Raw genomic sequence first — 21448 nt, forward strand, 5'->3', positions numbered from 1 at the left:
TCTACAGCAAATGACGTAAAGTGCTGTGTGATTTTAAAAAAAAGTTTGTCTAATTTGTAAGTAAGTCTTAATTTTCAGTCTCAGCACTCTGTCCCTGCTGTATAGAAAGACTATAAACTGTTGTTATCATCACCAAGGTGTCAGTGAATGCATCACTAGAGGCTCTGCGGGTCCTCTTTCAATGTTCATACGTTGTCATCTTGTGGACACATGATGCAACAACATCATCCCAACCAAATATCATTCATCAAGTATGACATGGTTTTGCTGTGTTTGGCGGTTTTAGAATTGTCTGTGGTATTTTTTTTTATCTGTTTGAGTGTCAAATAGTCTTATAGGTGAGTTGTGCAGATGACCTCAAGTGCTGTAGTCTGGTCTTTAGATGATTTCAAATCATCCTTTGGAGGAGGAGTGGAGGTCCATGGCCACCTGAACCTGGAAGCCAGATGAGGAAAGTGTTATTTAGACTGTGCCTACTATAGCTTACATACATAGTTTAATGACTTTCGTCAGATATGTTATATTTTTGTATGTTTTCATACATGTATATTTTATTCAGTGACAGGTGTTTGCTCTTGTCTTATGTCTACTCTGTTTGCCCCTTACTGTAACATCTTTTGCTAATAAGCAGGAGCATATTATGCCACACAGCCTGTGTTTGATGTGTTGAAGGTGTGCTATTTGCTCAAACCTCAGAAGACCTTCGGATCTTCATCTAACAGCACATTTTGGCTATTGGTACTATTCCTTCATACAATATCTGAAATGATCCAAGGACCAAATAGGCTAATATTTTGTTATGTATAACAACTTTTATTAAAGAATAGCACCACTAACACATCTCTGCTAATTTTGTGACAACACTTCAAACACATAGCTTTTTAACAATAAAAGCCACCCATTGGTTTGCTGTTGGAAAAGCAACAGCAGGAAATGTTGGAATAGCATCAGTGGCAGGTACCTTAATATAGCTCCAATATGGCTGAATGCATAAAACAGCAAAATAAGGCTGTTATACAAAGTATGAATGAACTGAGGCAGGCTAAACCTGCCTCTGGAAAACAGCATAACTCCCCCAAACCCACATACAAACAGCCAACAGTGTGATATGACAGACTGACCGCTGTATGGACGGCAGCTGCTGGATGGTGTCTGGTAGCGGCTGTTTGAAGGTCTCCGGCAGGAAGATGCAGAGTACAACACTGAGCAGTGACAGAGCACCCACAATGATCCACGGCAGGAACTCATAGAACACATCTGAGGACAAAACAAGACCATGCTTAGACCAGTCAGTTATAGTTACAAGAATTGTTCGATACCTCTATTAGTGTCTGTCCATTCAGAGTTTGTTTTTTTGTTTGTTTTTTTTTGTCAATGTTTTCAGATGATTTCTGACTTCACCTTAGTCAGCAGTTTTAGGGACCATTTCTTCACTAGAGTTAATATTCAAATGAAATCTGTCCCCAGTCTGGTCAGTGGGTTATACAGAATGTTGGAGACAGATTTCTCCAAACCTCAGCAAATAAAGCTGAAACTGTCTGAAATCGCCAGTTACATCCAAGGACAACTGAGGGTATATAATTTGTAAATTTGTCTCCTGACACCAAAAGCCAGTCCTGGCTGCATGAGTAGAACAACCTCACAGAACCATGACGACACAATATAACATTACTGATTCTGTGTGGCATGTTACTACTACTACTACCACTACAACTACTATTACTGCTACTGCTGCCACATTTTCTGATTTTCTGAAGACCAAAAGACAACATTGCAGATAAAATCGTAAAATAAGAACTTTACACAGATCAAACTGGTTCAAACAAATCCTATTTAAGGTTAAAGTGAGTTAGCCTGAAGTGATTAAGTTATACTGTATGTAGCCTGCACTGTTCACACTATGAAGTATGAACTGAAAGGTCTTACCCAGCTGCAGCAGGTATGGGGAAATAGCGGAACCCACTCTGGAGAACGTAGCACAGGATGACATTGCTGTGTTCCTGATGACTGTAGGAGACAGCTCACCAGTGTAACTGTACAACACCGCGATGCCGGCCAGAACCCCAAATTTACCCAGCAGTACTAGGGACAGGGTCACAATTGGATAACCTACAGAGGGAAGAGGATTGTGAGCTAGTGACAAAATCGTGATTCAGTAAATGGTCTTATACTGTAGCTTTCATTCTTGTTATTTTGTTCAATAAAGGCTAGCTAGGAAAGCGTTGATGTTACTGATAACATTGGTGACACCTTTGTTCTCCTTTTAATTTAATGCCCTTATTGATAGTTGACAGCAGAAAGATGCCAGGAAAGAAAGAGATGAGGAATGACATTCATCAAAGATCTCCAACTGGACTTGAACCAGGAATGTTGTGGTTCGCACTCGCCTAGACCACCAGGGCACCCCAACAATAGCTCTGTTCTATTCAGGTGTATTAGTAAGCCGTGACAATGTGACAGTGAGCCGGCATGCATAATACTTAGAAACTGTCAAAATGTCCTCCAGAAAAAAAGGATCCTACATGTCAATGCTGTGTGGAGTATCTGCTTTGATTATACCATCACTACTGTCTGCTTAATTTTAGATAGCTATGTTTAGAAGAGAATATAAGAATATAAGAGATTTATATTAGCTAAGAAACAGCAGTGGAGGAGTAGCATGTGCTCGTTTTACTCACTGTGCAGAGTGATTTGGATGAGGAGTACCGCTAGCGCCCCCACCAGGGAGAAGCTAATGAACGAAATGCGGCGAGGAAGACTGCGTGCTGCCAGCCAGCTGACAGCATACGCTGGGAGTTCAACAGCTGTCACCAGGAAGTAGTTCAGATAGGGGTTGCCATAGAGACCAGACATGTTGAATGACAATCCAAAGTAGCTGACATTCATAGAAAACCTGCAAAAGCAAGTGAAAAAAATGTGTTACTGCTAGCAAGGAAAAAAGAGGGAAAGGTTCCTGAATCCCAAGTGCTTTAACTCACCAGATGAGCCACAACATGATTGAGATACATCGAATGTTTGTGGTCCTGAGCAGGTCCAGGAAGGTAAGGGACTCAGATTCAGACTTCTGGCTAGCTGCTTTTTCAGTCTGTGGAGAGACAGAACCTTCATTGGTCACTGTTCTTTACTGTGTGGGACAGGGCAAAGATGAGAGGTCCTTACGTTGGTAGAGAGGAAAATCACATGTGGAGCTTCCACTCGGTTCTCCAGAGCTGCCAACCTTAACACACGTTCCGCTTCCTGCGAACGGCCATGGGACACCAACCAACGAGGAGACTCTGGAATCAGCCTGGTGGACAGACAGACAAACACAAAAGTACAGTACCAGTCAAAAGTTAGGACACAACGTCCCATTTACTTGAAAGAGAGTGTGTGTCCACACTTTTGACTGGTAGTGATCCTCTATAATTTATTAGATGGGTGGGTTTGGGGCAAAATTCAGCAAGGACTATGGTAGATCATCCTGGTTAATCCATCTGTGTGTTATACAAACTCATCCTCATTCATTTATGGTGGAAATGATCTGAGAAACACAGTGAATATTTGTGAAAAATGTACAAGGTACCAACCATATGGCTTGTACTTTGGTTTATTTGGGTTTAAGTTTTGAGTATGTGCAGGAGGCACATTAAAGTGAAAGCAGGATATAAAGTTGCATTCCTTGGGTGAGGTGTTACAAAGTGGGAAAGCTGCTGTGCTCCTGTGTGGATGGGAAACACCAGTGTTAAAGCTTATCAGACACATAGAAAAAAAATGTAGCAGTCTATGTTGTAGCGATTAGGAGGTAAACAACTAAAATATGGTGTCCATGGTACAACATAATCTTTCTGGAATGTGCATGTTTTTAATGAAGTTGCATTGCAATGTGGCAAAATATTGCAACAGGTTCAACTTTTGTGCTGAATGACCCTGCATGCTTTTGTCAGAGCCCCTTGTTTTAGTATCCTAAACGAGTTCTCCATTTCAAATGAAATAAAGGGTTTAAAAAGGAGTCCATGAATGTACAAAATGGAGAGACATTATTCCACAGTTGGACAAATTCATCAGTAAGTGGACCCTGACATATTTAATCTTTTCCTGAAAGTCTAGCTATGAAAATGTCACCTGCAAATGAACTTATCCTTAATAATATAGCTGAAATAGTTCATAAGATATGCATATATATCCTACTAGTGTAATCGGGTCATCTTACCACCACAGGGGTAAACAGGCCAGGCCAGGCACGGCCATGATCAGTGACAGGTGTCTCCAGCTCCTGACCAGGTAAGCAGTGCCAGACAGTAGCATCATACCAAAGACATAGACACCTGGCAAACCCAGGTTGGAGAAGAGGAGTCTAGTGGAACCAATCAAGATCTCTGAACCTGTGAAGAAAATAGTATTAGAGTAAAGTATAAAATAATAATGACTTGGTAAGTAGAACTACATCAACCATGTTCGTGAAAGCTTGACAAGCCAACAATCATTTTTATTCATTCTTGAAAAGTTTTCGATTGGCTTGAAGGCACTGGATTTGTATGTATATGAGGTCCAAAATGAAGGAGATGGAATTTCTGAACAATAATAGTAAGCACGCAACAGGTGGAAAGGAGATTAAAAGTCAGAGGTGACACACATACCCAAAACAAACACAACTATGTAGCTGGCGATTTGACCCAGGCCCAGCATGAAGAAGAGCACGATGAAGACGGGCCAGGATGGAGCAAAGGCCACTGCGCTGCTGAAGATGCTAATCGTGAAGGTGGCACCAAAGAGAACGGGTTTCCTGCCAAACCTGAAGTAAAAAACAAGACAGAATGTCAAAAACATGGTCTTCTGTTCAGATATGTATGTCAAAGAAAAGAAAAGACATTGTTGGTAGTTAGCATGATGGCCATCCAAGTCAATGGTAAACCATGAAAGTTCAATTGATTTGGAAAGTGCATGGTAGATACATGGTGTAGGTCTCTGGAGTTTAGGATTAAGATTAAAACATTTCAGCAAACATGACATCACAAACTTTTCCAACAGTTTCATTTTCCATGTGGTGTAACAGAATTTCATCTCTTTTGTCAGTGCAATGTTAGCTCCAACTAGTAAGATTTGTTATGGCAATATGTTTTATCTCTGCTGATTCTTTAGTAGCTGAGACAAGCATGGGAGACAGTTTGAACTGTAATAGACTGTAATGTACCGGTCAGAGATCGGTCCAGAGAGGAAGCATCCGCACAATCCACCCAAGAAGTAGGCGAGAGAGGTCAGAGGCTGTTTCCACTGGTCACTGCACACCAGGTTAAACTAGAAGACAAGGGACACAAGGTACTGTAGCAGATATCAAAGTATAAACTGGATAAAACCGCTAAAAATGCAATATGGAATAATATAACAAACATAAAACATATGCAGTACTGTTCAAACACGCTTTGCCTTTAAAACAGCAGCAGTTATCTCAGTTTCTTTCAGTCTTTTCATGAATTCACAGAGTTACTCCATAATGTTTAACAGCTGGATACAAGATCTCTGCTACTTCACTGTAAAGTCTATTCTCAGTGTTTGTGCAAAGGAGGTTTCAAGTTTCCCCATCGCACATGTGTAAATTGCAAAATGGACCATGATTGGCTCCAAGCTAGTTATGATCTCATAAAATCATGCTGTAGGTACACGCCCCTACACTCAGATTTAAGGTTAGCACAAAGAAACTTTCAACTTTCAGGAGATGTATGTGAAAACAGCCCTTTATGGGGCGAATGACTATATTTGGTAATTTCCGTAAGCATACAAAATAGCCTCCCCATGCCTCTCTGTGAGGTTGTAGAACCATGTGGAGTTTTCATATAGACTTTTTGGTATATGTTTTACCCTAGACTCGCCATATATGGTAACTTCATTGACCTTGATTTGCAACATAAAAAATTAAAATTTTCGATAAAAGTCAACAATAATTCTCTAGGGTTGAAATTGCGGATTTCCAAGTGTTTTTAAATGAGTGTTCTATAAAGGGTCAAGGTGTCAAAACACACACATCATTCTTCACACTGAAGCTAAAATGTCTTCGATTTTCAAGTAGCTCTCTCATCACCATCCACAATTTGTTAACATTTATTCTTTTTCCATGTACTTTATGGGAAAAGTCCATTATCAGCACGTAACACAACTGAAATACAATACAATGAGGGACTTAAATATTGTGCTTTCATTTACATTTATGAGCGTAAATGGATTATTATTGGGTCATCTGTTATCATACAGTATTTGACAGTGCGGGACACACATCTTAATAATTTTCTGATTCTGAAATGAATTTAAAGTCCATTTGAATGTAGAAGTTTGGCCTCTGAAGCTATGGCATTACATCACACAGACTGATACATAACATAGGAGACACCAATCTAGTCATGTCCAGTTTCTCATGGCTGCTTCCTGAAGTCGTTTGAGGCAAATCAATGATTGGTGGCCACTGTAAGAGGTCACAACCTCCAAGTGTTTTACAGACAAAAGCTGTTCTGACCAGTCTGGATTCTTAATTAGCATGCTGGAGTCTAAACAGTAACACAAAGTGGGTGGTGAAGGGGGAGGTTCCTAATATTGAATTCAGTAAAAACACAATATATAAATAGTCCATAACAAGAGTAACAGCAGTGGTTCAGTACCTCAGTGACTGCAGTAGATTGATAGTGCTCAGTACTGTAGGTCCATCCATCTTTACAACCCTCCTGCTTTAGGCTGAAGAGGAGGAAATCTGAACTTGGTTCAGTCAGGTTCAGGATATAGTCCAGGTTGGGTGTGTGACCCAGTGCAGAAAGGTTCTGGACCAGGTCCAGCTCATACCGGTTACAGCTGCTCTTTTCCTGCTGCTCGCCCACATGCTTGACAGAAAACAACATCATCATTATATCACCTGCCCTGCAGAGGGAGGTAGGCCTGCATGAGTTCATACTAGTCCAGTTCTAACCAGCACAAGGATCACAGCCTGGATACATTACGAGGCTATACAGTAAATTATTAGCTGACCGCATTTACAAGTATTTGAAAACCTTAGGACTCAGCATTCAAATGGATTTAGAGATTAGAGATAGACAATGCCCTTTCTTTCAACCACGCTAGTTTTACATTAAAATAACTAAAAAGTAATGAATAAAGCAAAATGACTTCACCGTAATCCCAATATTACCGTAATGTCAATGCTGTGTACACCACAAACAAAATGTAATTAATGTCCCTCATATTGGAATGTGGATGAGAGTTCAGTTGGTGGTGATCACAAAGCTTGAGCAGAGTGAGTATAAAATGAGATTTAAAAAAACCGAAATCTATATACATGGCCAGAGTCCACTGGGAGTGTGACTGGGATTTTTTGTTTTTTTTTGCTTCAGATTCCAGTGATAGATGGGTCAGGGTGGCATTCATGCATTGTAACTCTACTTAATTAAAACCTATCAACCTACCAAGTTTTGCATTAGTGTCTGGATATGCATACAGTCATTAGTTTTAACAGATTATTTATCACATATTTGAATGATATTTACACATAGACGCACACAGACGTGAAATCGACTGTGAAGAAAGCAGCATCACATTTCATTATACATGCGCACAATATTCTATGTTTCCAAACATTTTTTAGCTCTAGATTGGTCACCACCAAATGCTCCACTTTCAGGTAGTGTACAGTGTATTTTCTATTAATAATAATAATAATAATGATAGGTGGGATTTATATAGCTCCTTTCATTAACCCAAGGACGCTTTACAAAAGATATAAGAAAAAAACAAATAAACAAACAAACACAATAAACAAAACAACCAAACAGATAAAAAAAATATATATATATTAATATCAAGACTGAGCAGAAGAAGAGGAAGAGAAGTGTTCATTGAAGAGAAAGGTTTTTAACTGGGACTTGAAAATGGAGACGGAGGGGCAATCACGGAGCGATTGTGGGAGAGAGTTCCAGAGCTTGTGGGCTGTGGTGCTGAAGGACCGGCCCCCCAAGGTGGATAGTTTGGTGCGTGGGACTGTGAGGAGGTTGGAGGTGGAGGATCTACGTTCTATTAAGTTTCAGAGATGAGGGGACCTACAGAGTGTTGGGTCTGTACATCACTTTCTGTGGATGTACAGGCAACCCCCCTTTTCACGTATAAGCAGTCATGTGAGCGGTTGCTATTACAAACATATTGATTATAGCCACTTCAAGTGTGGATCAAGCACATGAAAGGAAGACAATAGTACATTGAATTTTAGGGTGAGAAACTGGTTAATAAATGGAAAAGATAATGTATGCTTAATTGTCATATGTAATAATCATTTATATCACTTCACACTTCGCAAATCCTGTCAGTTTCATTCACTTCAATCAATCACTATCAAAATCATTCAGTTTGAACAGACCCTGATTCCAGTTCCTGTACCTGTACTGGGATGCTGGCTTGGATCCAAGCCTGGCTCAGGTTGCTGTGGGTAGGGATGTGGCAGTGGTGGGTGGGACTAGCCAACAGGAAGATGACGGACAGGAGGTTGTATCCACATGGAATGGAGGAGAGACAGAGCAGGAAGAAGATCCTCCTCTGGAACGGGCCCCAGGTCCCCAGGAATGACACTACCTGCTCATAGTCCTGCATTGTACTCTATTCTATTCTATACAGTATTACTATGATGATAATGATTACTGTCGCTACTGAGGGAACTATGACAATTAGGCTATGACTACTCTGCTATTATATGATTATTACACTATAATATTACTTCTCATAATATTACAAAAATAAGTTATCTCCTTATAACAATTCTCCCAACACTGTAAATTCTTCAATAATTACAAATACTACATATCACTTATACTAAAACTATGAATGCTCCTGTCACAGCAGTGTCAGCGTCTCTCTGCAGGATCTCTCTGTGGCTTCGCACCTCCTTTATCCTGGCAAGAAAGAAGGACTCCTCCTCTCTTGCTCCCCCTCTCATCCTCCTTCTCCTGTCATTCTCCTCCTCTCAAAAGTTCTTATTGAAACTACTTGTCGTAACTCCTCATGTTGAAAAACAAACAAACAACTCACCTCGTACCAGGGAAAGAGAAGGCTGAGGGAGAAGAAACATTGTGTTCACTTTAAAAGGCAAAAGACATTATTACTGGAACTGCATGTCCTGATGGGTGTATAGGGAGTAAGCAGAAGCTCTAAAGTCATACAGCCAGATTAAAAACTGGACTGGTTCTGAAAACTATGTGAAATAAAATCCATCCATGAAAAACTCTCTCTGATCACTGATCACTGATTAACAGGAACAGTCTTCTGACTTCTTACATAATGTACATGAATTTAACCTTTATCTTTCTTTCCCTGTGAGTTTATATTTATTATTATTTCTCCTTACTGTCTAAAAATATAACATTATTAAGTGTACCTAATAATACTACATTACAAAAAAAGTGCATTTAGGTCAATAATGATAAAAAATGCAATTTGACATTGCACACTTTAAATATCAGAAGCATATCACAGGTGCTTATATTATGTGAATTTATCCAGAAACGTGAACATTTCACATCCATGATTTGCATTTCAGAGACAGCACCTGTGTTTGCTAACACTATATATGCTGTGGCTTTCTAGCTTCAATTGTTATCAATAGACTATATTGATTTCTGTATTCTCTTCCTTCCTCTCTGCTCTTTTCCTTGTTGTGTTGTAATGCTTCATTTCCTTCCCGGAGATCAACAAAGCCTTGACATAAGATAAGCTTGATTTGATCTGTAAATGGAGACTCACGGTACACTACAAAAAAAAACTGCAACTTTATATCAGAGGACAGCAGTAATGTAATTTCTGAAAGTAAATTACCCAGTTGTGTGAATTTGCTGTATTTGCAGGAAATGTGAATATGTAATAGAATATTTACCTGATTTAACAGCTATTTAACAATGAAGTAAAAATCTGTTATTACTTTATAGCATAATTTACATATATTAACATACATTAACAAATAATTTGAAATATCTTGACACCTTGAAAAATGGTGAAAGTTTATTTAAAATATAACTTAAAGTCACAACTGTTCATACTGTATATTCTCATATAAAAGTCCATAATAAATAAATGTTCTAAAATAAGTCAGTTAAAGTGGGTTGAATTACTTAACCAAACAGCTAATATGATACAGTGGGAAATGAGGACATACCACTAAAGTAACCTCAAATAAGGCCTGGTGTCCTGCCCCTGAGGTAGAGAAAGATTGGACACTGTTTGAGAAATTATCCCTAAAAAACAAGACAAAGTTAATTTTATACATGATTTCTTTTAAATGTTTTACTTATTGACCAACATGGTCATAAAACAACACAAAAAAGCAGACATGAAGATAACTTCAGGTCCAGATCCTGAGGCTAGAAATACTGATAATAACAAAAATGACTATATATTAAAATCATGTTTTTCCTTTAAATATTATGTATTTTTCTAACGTGTGTGGTTCTTCTTTCCATTCTAGATATTCATTGTTAGTCCATAAGTTTGCAGACTAGTGTGGAGTCCCTGTGGTTTCTGTCCCCCTCTCAGGATTGATGCCTGAAAAGTGTCAGAAAACACACACGACATTCAGTGCATGTTTTTTAAACTTTATGATGCATGTAATCACATTTTTGGATTGGAGGTTTTCCTGCTACCATATATTCTTACAGGAGTCAACATGTACATGTGTAAAAGGCCTGTCTGGAAGCTTTGAATGAACTCTGGTTGCCCTGACACACACAACCTTACATTCAATGCTCACCATCCAGCGCCCACAAGTCAGATCTTTTATCCTCATATGACACAACTCTTACTTTGAGATCCTCGTCTCAAAGGAGTCTCGTCTGAAGAGTAAGTGGGACAGAGCGTTTGAAATAAGAGTCTCTGTAACTCCCTGCCAGAGGAAATAAGGCAGGCTGAGTCAGTGGCTTCTTTTAAATCTAAGCTCAAAACATACTTTTATCACACCGTCTACCCTGATTTCACCTGATTCTAGTTTTTATACTGTTTTATGGGTTTTACTACCTTCATTTTTTCTCTTCTGTTTCTCTTTTATTCTGATATTGCCATCCCCTTTTCTGTTTCATGAGTTCACAGTTCCCTTCAAACTTCCCAGCCTGCTCCTGTATTCATGTTCAGTTTGAATGTTCACGGTGAATGTTTCTTTTTTAATGTGTTCATATTGTGTATCTCCGCTCAAGGACAGTTTCGGTTAAGCTGCTGGGATTTGTTCCACAAAATCCCAGCAGCTGGACAAACTCAAATCTTGACGGAGTGATCTGACGCTTAACCTTACAGGCTATTTCCCCAAAGTTCAGTCATGGGGCGTCCTGGTTGCTTAGTGGTTAGATAAGATAAACTTAAATGTAGCAAAAGTGCTACACAGATCTGCAGTCAAGCAATACATGACAATACAATACAGGAAACGGAAACTTTTAAGAATAAAGACTGTGATTATTGATCAGCTGGGAAAACAGTTTGTTTATCGGTGATTGTTTGTTTATGTGATATGATGAGTTTTTATTCTTATCACACAATATACAATACTAATACTAATAATAACTCCTAAGGTCTAAATCTTGTAATTAAATCTACATGAATCTTCATTAAAATGTTACAGTTTTAAATATTCAGACGTATTTGGGGTTTGTAACGGATTTATACTTGGATGAATTCATGCAGTAATTAAGGACCTTTGTAATGCATTTTGCGCAGGTTTGAAGTGTCAATAAAAGATTGTTCATTTAAATACTCAGATTAAATCTAACCAATTAGAAGTCAATTAAATGATCCATGACTGATTAAACGGACAATTAATGGTATGCAGCATCTACTGTAGAACAGATTTAGAAAGGGGGGATTAAGTTTAACAATGTCTTTTTTATTTTTTATTTTATGGGTAGAATATCAATAAAGAATCCCCAAAGAACCAAATGTTTATATTTTTTATCTTGTGTGCACAAAATGAAAAAAAATCATTTTCACCATGGGTTCAAGGCCTCGGTGGATCCAGATACTGTCATTCTTTCCCTTTATTAGCAGAACTGGAAAAAGCTATCGAGTTGTAAAGTTATTTTAAAAGACAGCTCTCTTGTCAATTAGTCTTACAACTCGGATGTAGATGTGATTTGTTGGGTTTGCTCAAAGCAATAATTACACAAGTCTCTGTTAATATTTGTGAAGACCTCTAATCTAAGGCCTGCTGTGATAGGACTGAAGGTAGACATGACGTGTGTTTGCTGTTTGGCTATTAAAGCTTCAAGTAACCAACGTTCTCCTCTCCTCTAGTTCGGTGTGTTCTGTAGTGTCCTTAAAACACACATGCCTGACATTAAAACTATTTTCTGAGCTGCTGTAGCAATGAATTTTCCCTACTGTGGGATCAATAAATGTATCTTTATCTTGTAAAATCAGGTTATTAGTGACATTTGGTCTCAAATTGTCCTCATAACTCAACATGTTCCATATTCCCCTGCTATTGTGTTTCTGAGAAGGCTGCATGTGTTTGTAGGCGTTGTCAAGATTTATTGGTTCATGAGAGGTGCCAGCTAAGACACTGTGTGAACTGAAGATACCTCATCACATTTTAACTGACCTTATCATATATTGCCACAGGGCCAGTATTGAGTGTGCAGTAAATGATCAAACCAGTTTAAAGCTTCCAGTTAAGTCCAGTTATCTCTGTCCCTCTGATGACCTCAGCAGAACCAGTTTGATCAGGTCAGACTGACTGACAATGTTTTTCTTTCTCTTCAGATAATCTTAAAGCTGCACTCAGATTTTTGGTGGTCACAACTACTTAAAAAAAACTCACTTTGAGTTTCCTGGAATGTGATTGAGACTTTCCAGACTCATAACAAGGCTCTGTGGCAAGCATAAAGGTGACTCATCACTTCTTGTTAGCGACACTGTCTGAAGATTCTGAATTACAAGAAGAGGGAGGAGAAGGACACCAACACCATCTGTGTTACCCATCCAAGGCTGTGAGTGAAACATATTTCAGTCCCCTGTGGTTACTATGAAAAAGTTACTATGTTGATTATACATATATGAGGGAGTTTCTGTAGAGTAAAAGGTCAGAAGTTCTGTAGCTGTTTGGATGTTTGGCAACTGTTTCGATTTCTGCGGCTCCTCTTTTTTCCATCAACCTGCCTCAGCGTCCACATAGTGCCAGCTTCATTTAATGTCATTCATGAGTCAACATGTGCCTCCATGTTTGTTTGTTTGTTTTATCATGCAGGAAAAAAAGCCGGATACAAATCAAGTGAAGAAAAAGTGCAAACCAACAAAATAAAAAAATATGAAATAAAAAAAAGAGCTATTACCAAGTAACACGACGCATTTGACAAAAACAAGAAACACAAACACAAAGTTTAGACTGATGAGCGGGCAAAACAGAAGAGTCTGAAAGATGTGGACAAAATAATAAGAACACCTTGAAAAAAACAAAAAACATGATGAATAAATAAACAAATAACTCATTACCATCATCATCATCACCATAATAAATTACATATATCTATACAGCTACAGTATGTGTGTGTGTGTGTGTGTGTGTGTGTGTGTGTGTGTGTGTGTGTGTGTGTGTGTGTGTGTGTGTGTGTGCATGGACGTAGGTGTGTGTGGGAGCTGGGGGCAAAAAGGTGAGGATAACCCTTGCTGGTGCTCCAGAGGTACAGCAACAACCTTTTTTCCCAATAGTTTGCCTCCATGTTAATGATAACAAGAAAAGGAAGGTTATGTAAGAGCGATTAAATGATTAAGCTTTTCTGTATTTTTGTCAACAAGTCTCATGTTCAGAGACAAACCAACAATGAACACATCCTACTTATAAGTATTGTCAATGATCTATCTTATTCCTCTGTGCAGTAGATTTCTGTTGTTGTCCAAAAACTGTCAGAAACACAGCAATGAGCCACACGGCTTGTGACATGTTACATCATCCCTGCTGACAGTGATGGCAGAAACAGCTCCAAAGACTAATAACAGTGATTGTAACTCTCAGCATAGCAGTTCTGTGGGAACACAGTTCAGTTAAGAGCTTTGTTAGCTTGTTGTGCTACATAATACAACCTCTTGACTTTGTGCTACATTATACATTTATGAGAGAACTTCAGTATATGTGCAGCAGGGTTATTATAGTTCACGAAAAACTAAGAGGGGTGGCAGCATAGCGGATGCCGGCTGCCGCATAATGCACAAGAAGAAGATGCTTGACATGCAATTTACGATTTTGTAGAAATGGCTAAAGTTCCAGGTAGATACCTGAAAAACTAAAACTAAGACTAAAACTAAACTAAAACTAGTCAATTCCTCAAAATAAAAATAAAAATAATTAATCACTTCAAGTACGCTGAACTAGCAGCTGATGTCGAGCAACGTGTCTGGAAAGTCAGGGTCTGCCCAGTTGAGGTCGGTTGCAGAGATTTTGTGGACAAGTCAACCACCAGGCTACTTAAGGTTATGTGAATCCAAGGACTAGGCCTATGGCAAGCCATCAAAGCCCTCTCCAGTGCTGGTGAGCAGGCCAATCATTGGCTCTGGATCAAGAAGAGAGACATCGCCTGGACCTCAAAACAAATGCCCCAGCAAAAGAGTGAGTAGAGGGAGTTAAAGCAGATTTGTAGTTCTGCAGTTTTAACTCTGCAGTTTTAGTTCTGGAGTTCTGCAGTTTTACAATACAGGTATATGTGACTGCAGTCTTGGTTCACAAAAATAGGGCCCTTGGCATCTGAGTAACACAGGAAGTTACATGAATCTGTAAAGGTAAATGGTGAGTTTTATAATGACCATTTACATTGTCCATTCACCCTCACGAGACTGAGATTGTCATGTGATTGTTGAAGTTACATGAGACTCAAGGTCTTATAAGATTCTTCAAAAAAACATTTGGGGGTCTTTAGTGTGGTGGTCTCACAAAATCTCATGTGAAACCCCTTAGAAGAAGTGGTCTTGGTCCAGTCACAACATCTGGCGCCTGGGAGGCCACTGAGCCCTCTGGAGGCGTTGTGGGCCTGTCATCGAAACACCTATGAAGGAGGGTAACTACCTGATGACCATAGTGAGATTCTAACCTCCCTCTACAACCCGCCTCAAATATCCACCATGGCAACCTCCTGGAAACCCACAGTTGGCATGATCATCCCCACTCACGTCATCTTAGGTAAATGCAGCTTGTTGTATCATCTAGTCCAAAAACAGAAATTAAATGTTGATGGTACATAAGAATAGCTGAGATTACATTAGAAGTTTTGAGGTTATATGAAACTTGAAAGATCAAATGAGAGTTGATGAAGTCATTAAAGTCCAGTAGATGTGTAAAATAGTCAAACCCCAGGAATTGTTGAAGGTGGTCTCCAAAAGTAATGTCAAATCAATTAAAGCTATCTGTTGAATGATTCTGATATGATTGATCTGATCAAAGAACAACAAAATATTCAGTATAAACTTATAGTGCTTGGCAGATATTCAACCAGTAATAAAGTACTGAAGGTAAATGCTTGATAGCTGTATCAGAGTCCGATGTTTTATTTAAAAAGAATGCAGGACTGATGTAGGACAGTCAGCAACTTTTAATTAAAACAAATAAAACAAAGTTACAGAAATAAAATGATGAGGAGAGAAACATACATTATCTCAACCTGACAATTTTGCTTTTGCATATTTGTGTCATTGTCAACATAAAAAAAAGCTCAGAGAATAAATACTGTACACGAAGAAGAGGACGGAGGTTCTTTGAAGCACAAAGCGATGGACTTCAACACGTCTGAGAAAGATTGAAGGCTGCTCACCTTTAACACACAGCTAACAGACTCATCCAGGCTGTCCCAGAAAGCCACATATGCTATATCCAGCATGCTAACATGCGCACAGTGACAATGCTAACATGCTGTTTGTTTACCATGTTCATTGTCTTAGTTTTAGCATGTTAGCATGCTAACAGCTCATTCGCACTACACACAAAGTGCAGCAGAAGCTGATGGGAATGTCATGTAGTTTTGTAGGTTTTTGGTCATACATTACAATATATCCTCTGGGGAACATGAGTTCTGGTGCCAGTTTCAATGGCAAGTCAATAGACGTTCAGATACTTTAGTCTGGACGAAAGTGGTGGAGCGACAGACCCCTCGAGCCACAGCAAGTGTGGCTAAAAATGTTCGAATTTATTTACTGAGTTCAACTCTGTGTGCTGTAATTAACCCAACTGTATCAGATGTGTTAAAACAACTGTGCCTGGTTCAGAGAGGAGCCCTGTGTGAGGCAGTTTGCCGGAAGTGCTCATTTAAACTGTCTCTAAAGAAAACCTTTATGAAATTACTCACTGTTTGCATGTCCTCTGGGTTTTATGGAAAATGAGATTTTATTTTGGAAGCAGAGTGATTAAATCAGGTGTTAGAGGTTCAGTCCAAGCACACACATACACGCACACACAGACACACACGCACATGCACAATTTCAGTTTTCAACACAAACATAATGACAGTTTGAACAGAAATAACAAGTTGCTAACATGTCACTATAAACACTTTTAACACTGTTTCAACAGTGCATCTCTTTGTGCTTAATTCCAGTATTGCAACTCATTCCCAGTATCAACACTCGTACCAGTATTGAAACCTGGCCCACAAATGAGACAGAATTTAGTATGGAGACTCTGTATTGCTGATAAAGAAGCGGAGCAGCTGATCTGTACATTATTGCATCGTGATGACATCATCAGACAGGAGGAGGTTCAGTTGAACAGCTCAGAGCTGCTGCTTTAGCTATAATTACACAGCCTCAGGAGGTTAAATCAGCATCATCAACATGAATTTGACACTTTGTCTTTTTTACATGTAACATGTTGATGAGACAGATAGATAGATGCACCGTGAGACCAAATACTGCATAGATTCACACACACAAACACACACACATAATGTCCTTAAACCTGTTTTGTTCATTATTGGAAGACTGAGATGCTTCAAGTTATTCAGGAGGAGGCAGGAAGGCAGACAAGGAAACCAATGACCATTTTAAACCATAGAAAATTACCGCTGGCATAAAAATCTGTTTCATTATTTAATGACAATTAAATCAGCCAACTGAGAGTTCTGATCTTGTCCACACAGCATTCCTTAATGTATTGAAATGCCTTGTTTTCTGGCTAGAAAAAGCCTTTTAATGAATATTAAATACGTTTCTGCTTTTTACATCCCAATTGCACTGACAGCAATAACTGACATGCCTCATAACACTTTCAGTGCTCATTTAGCCATATAAAACGATGCATGAGTCAGATGCTTTCAGTGCATTTGGGCCTTTGGTAAACATATCAGAGCAGTGGAAGTAACTGTCCTGTTGTTTGTTTGAATTATTGATGCTGCTGATAATCATTAAGACAGAAGCTTTAAGAAGGTGGAGATCAACAGAATGGACAAAGGGTCTTGTCAGAGGAGCACACCTTTGTGTAAAGTTTTTCTGTGGTGTTTTCTATGGTTTCTCCTGGTTCTGTGAAACCTTTTCACAACTGTCAAACAACCACCTGATTATTTAGATGTTTTTAGATGGAAGTCACAAAACGCTGATATAAGCTAGCAATGATTGTAAGCATTTGAAGTCCTGCTAGTGCCCCCTAGTGGCTGTGATAATCATTACAGCTACAGTATGAAAGCGTTGGACACAGCAAACTGATGTTGAGCAGAGAAATTCATTTGTGACCTTGGGATCAATATGTTTTACAAAAGGCATAGGTCCACTTACTAACATTTTTCTACATTTTCAACCATATTCACCTCACAGAGCACTTTATTAGTAACACCTGTGCAATTTAATGTATTCCAATACAACACCCTGCCACCTTATTGACACAATATTAGGAACATTTTCAATATAATGCACTCTATTTCCCCACCACCACCCACTATGTCCTTAATCATAAACTTAAGGTAGAATTATCACTTTTCAGACAATGTCAACACAAACTGAAAATGTATAAACTTCATAAAATTAGATTTATAGCAGAGCTGCAACTGATTGCAGAGGTGTTCCTAATAAAGTGCATGGTAAGTGTATATGGAGAAGTTTGTGAGAATCTTGCCCCAATGTAGGACTAAATTCCGATAATGCCAACTTAATTGGGACCACCAAAAGCATTGCAGTGAGACTCCCTCATAGCCACAGGAACATGTTTTCAGTAAAGTGTGAAGGCCAGTAAAAAAAAAAAAAAAAAAAAGTTTACATGATTAGAATATTAGACTTGACTGCACAGACCAATGAAAAAGTACCATATGACATTATGTCAACCAAACAATATGATTAATAATAATTGTATCATTATTCTTCTTATTATTATTGGTATAGTTTAGTCTTTTGTCAGCAAGAAAAGTACACTGGAATAGCAGAGATTCACTGCTCGTGACAACAACACAATGTTGCTGTGGGTTGAAAAATTGCATTTGAACATCAATATTTTGTTAATGTTGGAGAAGCTGTCAATGTTGCCAGATGTGCAATAATTACTGTACAATATACGATCAATAATGCCAAAAGCCTCATAATGTACGATAATTTGATCATTTTGTGACAGCCTTAGTAGTTGCAATCAGTGTAGGTTATCTTATTTTCCGACATGATCAGGCTAGTAAAACATGGATCCTACATCTGTGTTTATGCATTTTCTCACGTGACGCCTTTACAGACAATCATGATTGTTGGGATGAGGAACGTGACTCCTGAGCACGCTGTTGTTCTCTTGCAATAGTTGACATGAAAGACAGCTTACTGCTGCATCCATGTGGAAAAATAGTAAAGAAATGAGTGTTGCAAAAATATCACATCAGGAGAGACAGAAACGTCTGGCCCCCCGACACAAAGGTCAATAGAACACTGCCTACAAAGAACATTGGAGAAGGATCAATAAGTAACCAGCTGATGGGATAAGCAGGAGCAGGTAATTGTTTAATTTCCATGTCGATGCTGAAAAGGCAACACCTTGTTTAGTTATAGTTTACGACTATAGCCTTTAGTTTATTGTACAGCTATGCTTGTGTTCTTGGTGTTCTGAAAGCCTACCCCCTTTTCACACATCATATAACCAGGTCAACAATTTTTTATTATTTTTTATACGATGTGGCTAGATATGTAGTAGTTTGTCTTGATAAATACACGTTTTCTGTAACCCTTGGAAACTCGTCTCCCCACTATCACATGACTGTAATCACGACTTTGGTCATGTGACTACACCTGAGCCATCTCCATTTGCTGATGAACAATCTTAGATGCAATTGAAACCTCAGAATAAACCCAGTAAGTGGACCTTGGAATCTGTTAGATGAAAATCTACCAAAGAATTTTAGATAATGCAGTTGTTTGACAGTGGTGAAAAAGCTTTTGGTGAATATTTACAATGTGCACAACAATAAATGATCAGAGCACAGAATGAGCAACCAGAGAACTGATGATATTTTGTCTTGCTCATGGAAAGTCAATAAGCTTATTCAGGAAAATGTTCCTTTGCTGTTGCAGGTCTCAGAAAGTTCCAGTGATGTGTTAGAGTCTTAAAATGTTCCTCGGACGCTTTGTTATTCCAGTTATAGTAAAGGTTCTTCACAGACGCTTTAAACTCCAGAAGGTTCTGGTCAGACTTGCTGAAAACAGAGAGGGTAAATGTTCACACCAGGCAAGTTAGGAGGAAGGGCCTTTTTTCACTGTAAAACCAGGAAGTAGCCCAGTCCAGAGTCTTAATGAGTCTGTAACACACTGGCAGTGCAGACGTCAGGGACGACATCAGGTACAGGCAGACGTGTGGACATCAGACAAAAGCAGGAAGAGTTTATTTAGTCATACTTCAGTTCAAACCCTGGTTCCAAACATACAGCAAGCTGAGTCAGCAGGAGAACAAACAACAAACTGTCATGAAGCGACCTTTCTGTTTGTGGTTTAATCTGATTTTCATCTGGATTTTTATCTTTTCATAAACCCAAAACAGAGAGTGTTTCTAGTTTAGGCTCTCCTGGCTGTGGGGTAGTTGAAGTCATTAAAGGATAACTGCAGTCTATTCCAAATTGTGGTCATGTCCTGTAGGAGGATACTGAGGTGTGGGGGAGGGCCACTTCATTACAATGACCATACACACTGTAGTTTATTTTTGAATCAATTCAAAACACACCATCTTGCTGGCAGAAATACTGACAATGGCACCAAATGTGGATTAATCCACTGCTTAAAATAGTCCTCAACAAATGCACAATTTCCTCTGTCTGCTAAAAACAACAGTGGCCAGCTGTTTCAGGAAATGACTAAGCCTTGAAAAAACCCCAAAACAACCTATATTTGTGAGCCATTCTTAAAAAAAAAGATTTACATCTTTAGTAAAATGTTTTTTTACTTTAGTCTGAGTGACACAGACAGGTTAGAGAAGTCAGAAAGTACTGAAAAATCTGATTAATACATTGTTGGTTTTGGTCTTTTAGTGAGATTTGTTGTCAATAATAAAAAGAAGACCAGCTCATCCTTTAATTTCTCCTCTGCTTCGCAGTTTGTCTGCTCGAGATGCTGTATGTTAGGACAGAGTGGAACATGAGTACAGGGACATCTGAGTGACTGTGAAAGGTCAGCTGTGACATCACAGTCCAGCACTGACATGACATGAAGACAGCTGTGGTAATATTTATGACGTCTGCTGAGTTCTCTTATGTCAGGTTTGTGCTGGTTAGTTCCTCCAGCAGGAGGAAGAAGAACGTGTGTTCAGAGGAGATTTGTTCAGACAGAACCAACCCCCTCCAAAAATCTGAGGACGCAACCCAACTTGACCTGATCCGGGACTGTCTCGTCCACCTTAGTCTCTATTCTCAACTGCATAACTCCATCTTAAGCCAGTCAATCAAAATAAAACAAAATACTGACTCCAGTGTGCCTTCACCATCTTCATTTGTGAGCAGGTTCAGGTACCACTTAGATCCTGAATCCTCATTCTGGTAAACCAAAACTATGTTCAAACCTGAATCCAGCTTCATTTTCAACAGATTTAGGCTGTAGTCATCTGACACTGCCGTCATTGACGAGGTACACTGGGGTTCTTTTTGGTTAAAAGGTAAAAGAGAGAAAATGATTCTGTGAAGGTTTCACTAAATTTTCCTTGAGTTGGACGCCCTCCAGTGGCTGATTCTAGAGCATTACAATGACAGCAGGAGACAACAAATAAGCTGCATTTCTTTTGGAAATTAAGACATTTCCAGGACCTTATTGCTTTCTAGAAAATTTGGGGGCTGCTCTGTATTTTTTAGGACTGGTTTCAGGTCATAGACTTTGTGGTTCAGGTCTGTGATTTACTTAAAGCAACGCGACCATGTCGTCACAGGTTGCTGTCTGGTCAGCTGTGAATCTTCAGACCCGAGTAGATTTCTGACCCAAACAGGAGGAGGTTCTGTCCTCCCGTGTCTCCTTTTGACGCCTCTGTCAAGTCAAGCTGAAGTCGGCAGCTCCAACA

General features: G+C 39.0%; 1 protein-coding gene across 1 annotated transcript; it reads right to left on the reverse strand.

Moving 5' to 3' along the window:
* Positions 1 to 332: 332 nt before the first annotated feature.
* On the reverse strand, positions 333 to 8595 carry LOC133993175 (solute carrier family 22 member 4-like). Its single transcript, XM_062432046.1, has 11 exons — positions 8386 to 8595; positions 6627 to 6842; positions 5171 to 5274; positions 4617 to 4771; positions 4190 to 4361; positions 3160 to 3286; positions 2979 to 3085; positions 2679 to 2893; positions 1927 to 2109; positions 1122 to 1257; positions 333 to 435 (listed from the first exon to the last, which is right to left on the reverse strand). The coding sequence occupies exons 1-11, from the start codon at positions 8593 to 8595 to the stop codon at positions 333 to 335; spliced, it is 1728 nt and encodes a 575-aa protein (XP_062288030.1).
* Positions 8596 to 21448: the final 12853 nt, after the last annotated feature.

This window comes from Scomber scombrus, chromosome 13, assembly GCF_963691925.1.
Source record: "Scomber scombrus chromosome 13, fScoSco1.1, whole genome shotgun sequence".
In the NCBI taxonomy this organism is placed as follows: Eukaryota; Metazoa; Chordata; class Actinopteri; order Scombriformes; family Scombridae; genus Scomber; species Scomber scombrus.

What these genes read in the sequence shown, in the direction of transcription:
- LOC133993175 (XM_062432046.1), bottom strand. Translation starts at nt 8,595, where the DNA reads ATGCAGGACTATGAGCAGGTAGTGTCATTCCTGGGGACCTGGGGCCCG. An exon ending in TCTGGACCGATCTCTGACCG is followed by an intron (nt 4,772 to 5,170) that starts GTACATTACAGT and finishes TTTTTACTTCAG; the next exon opens with GTTTGGCAGGAAACCCGTTC. An exon ending in GCCTGTTTACCCCTGTGGTG is followed by an intron (nt 3,287 to 4,189) that starts GTAAGATGACCC and finishes TCTGTCCACCAG; the next exon opens with GCTGATTCCAGAGTCTCCTC.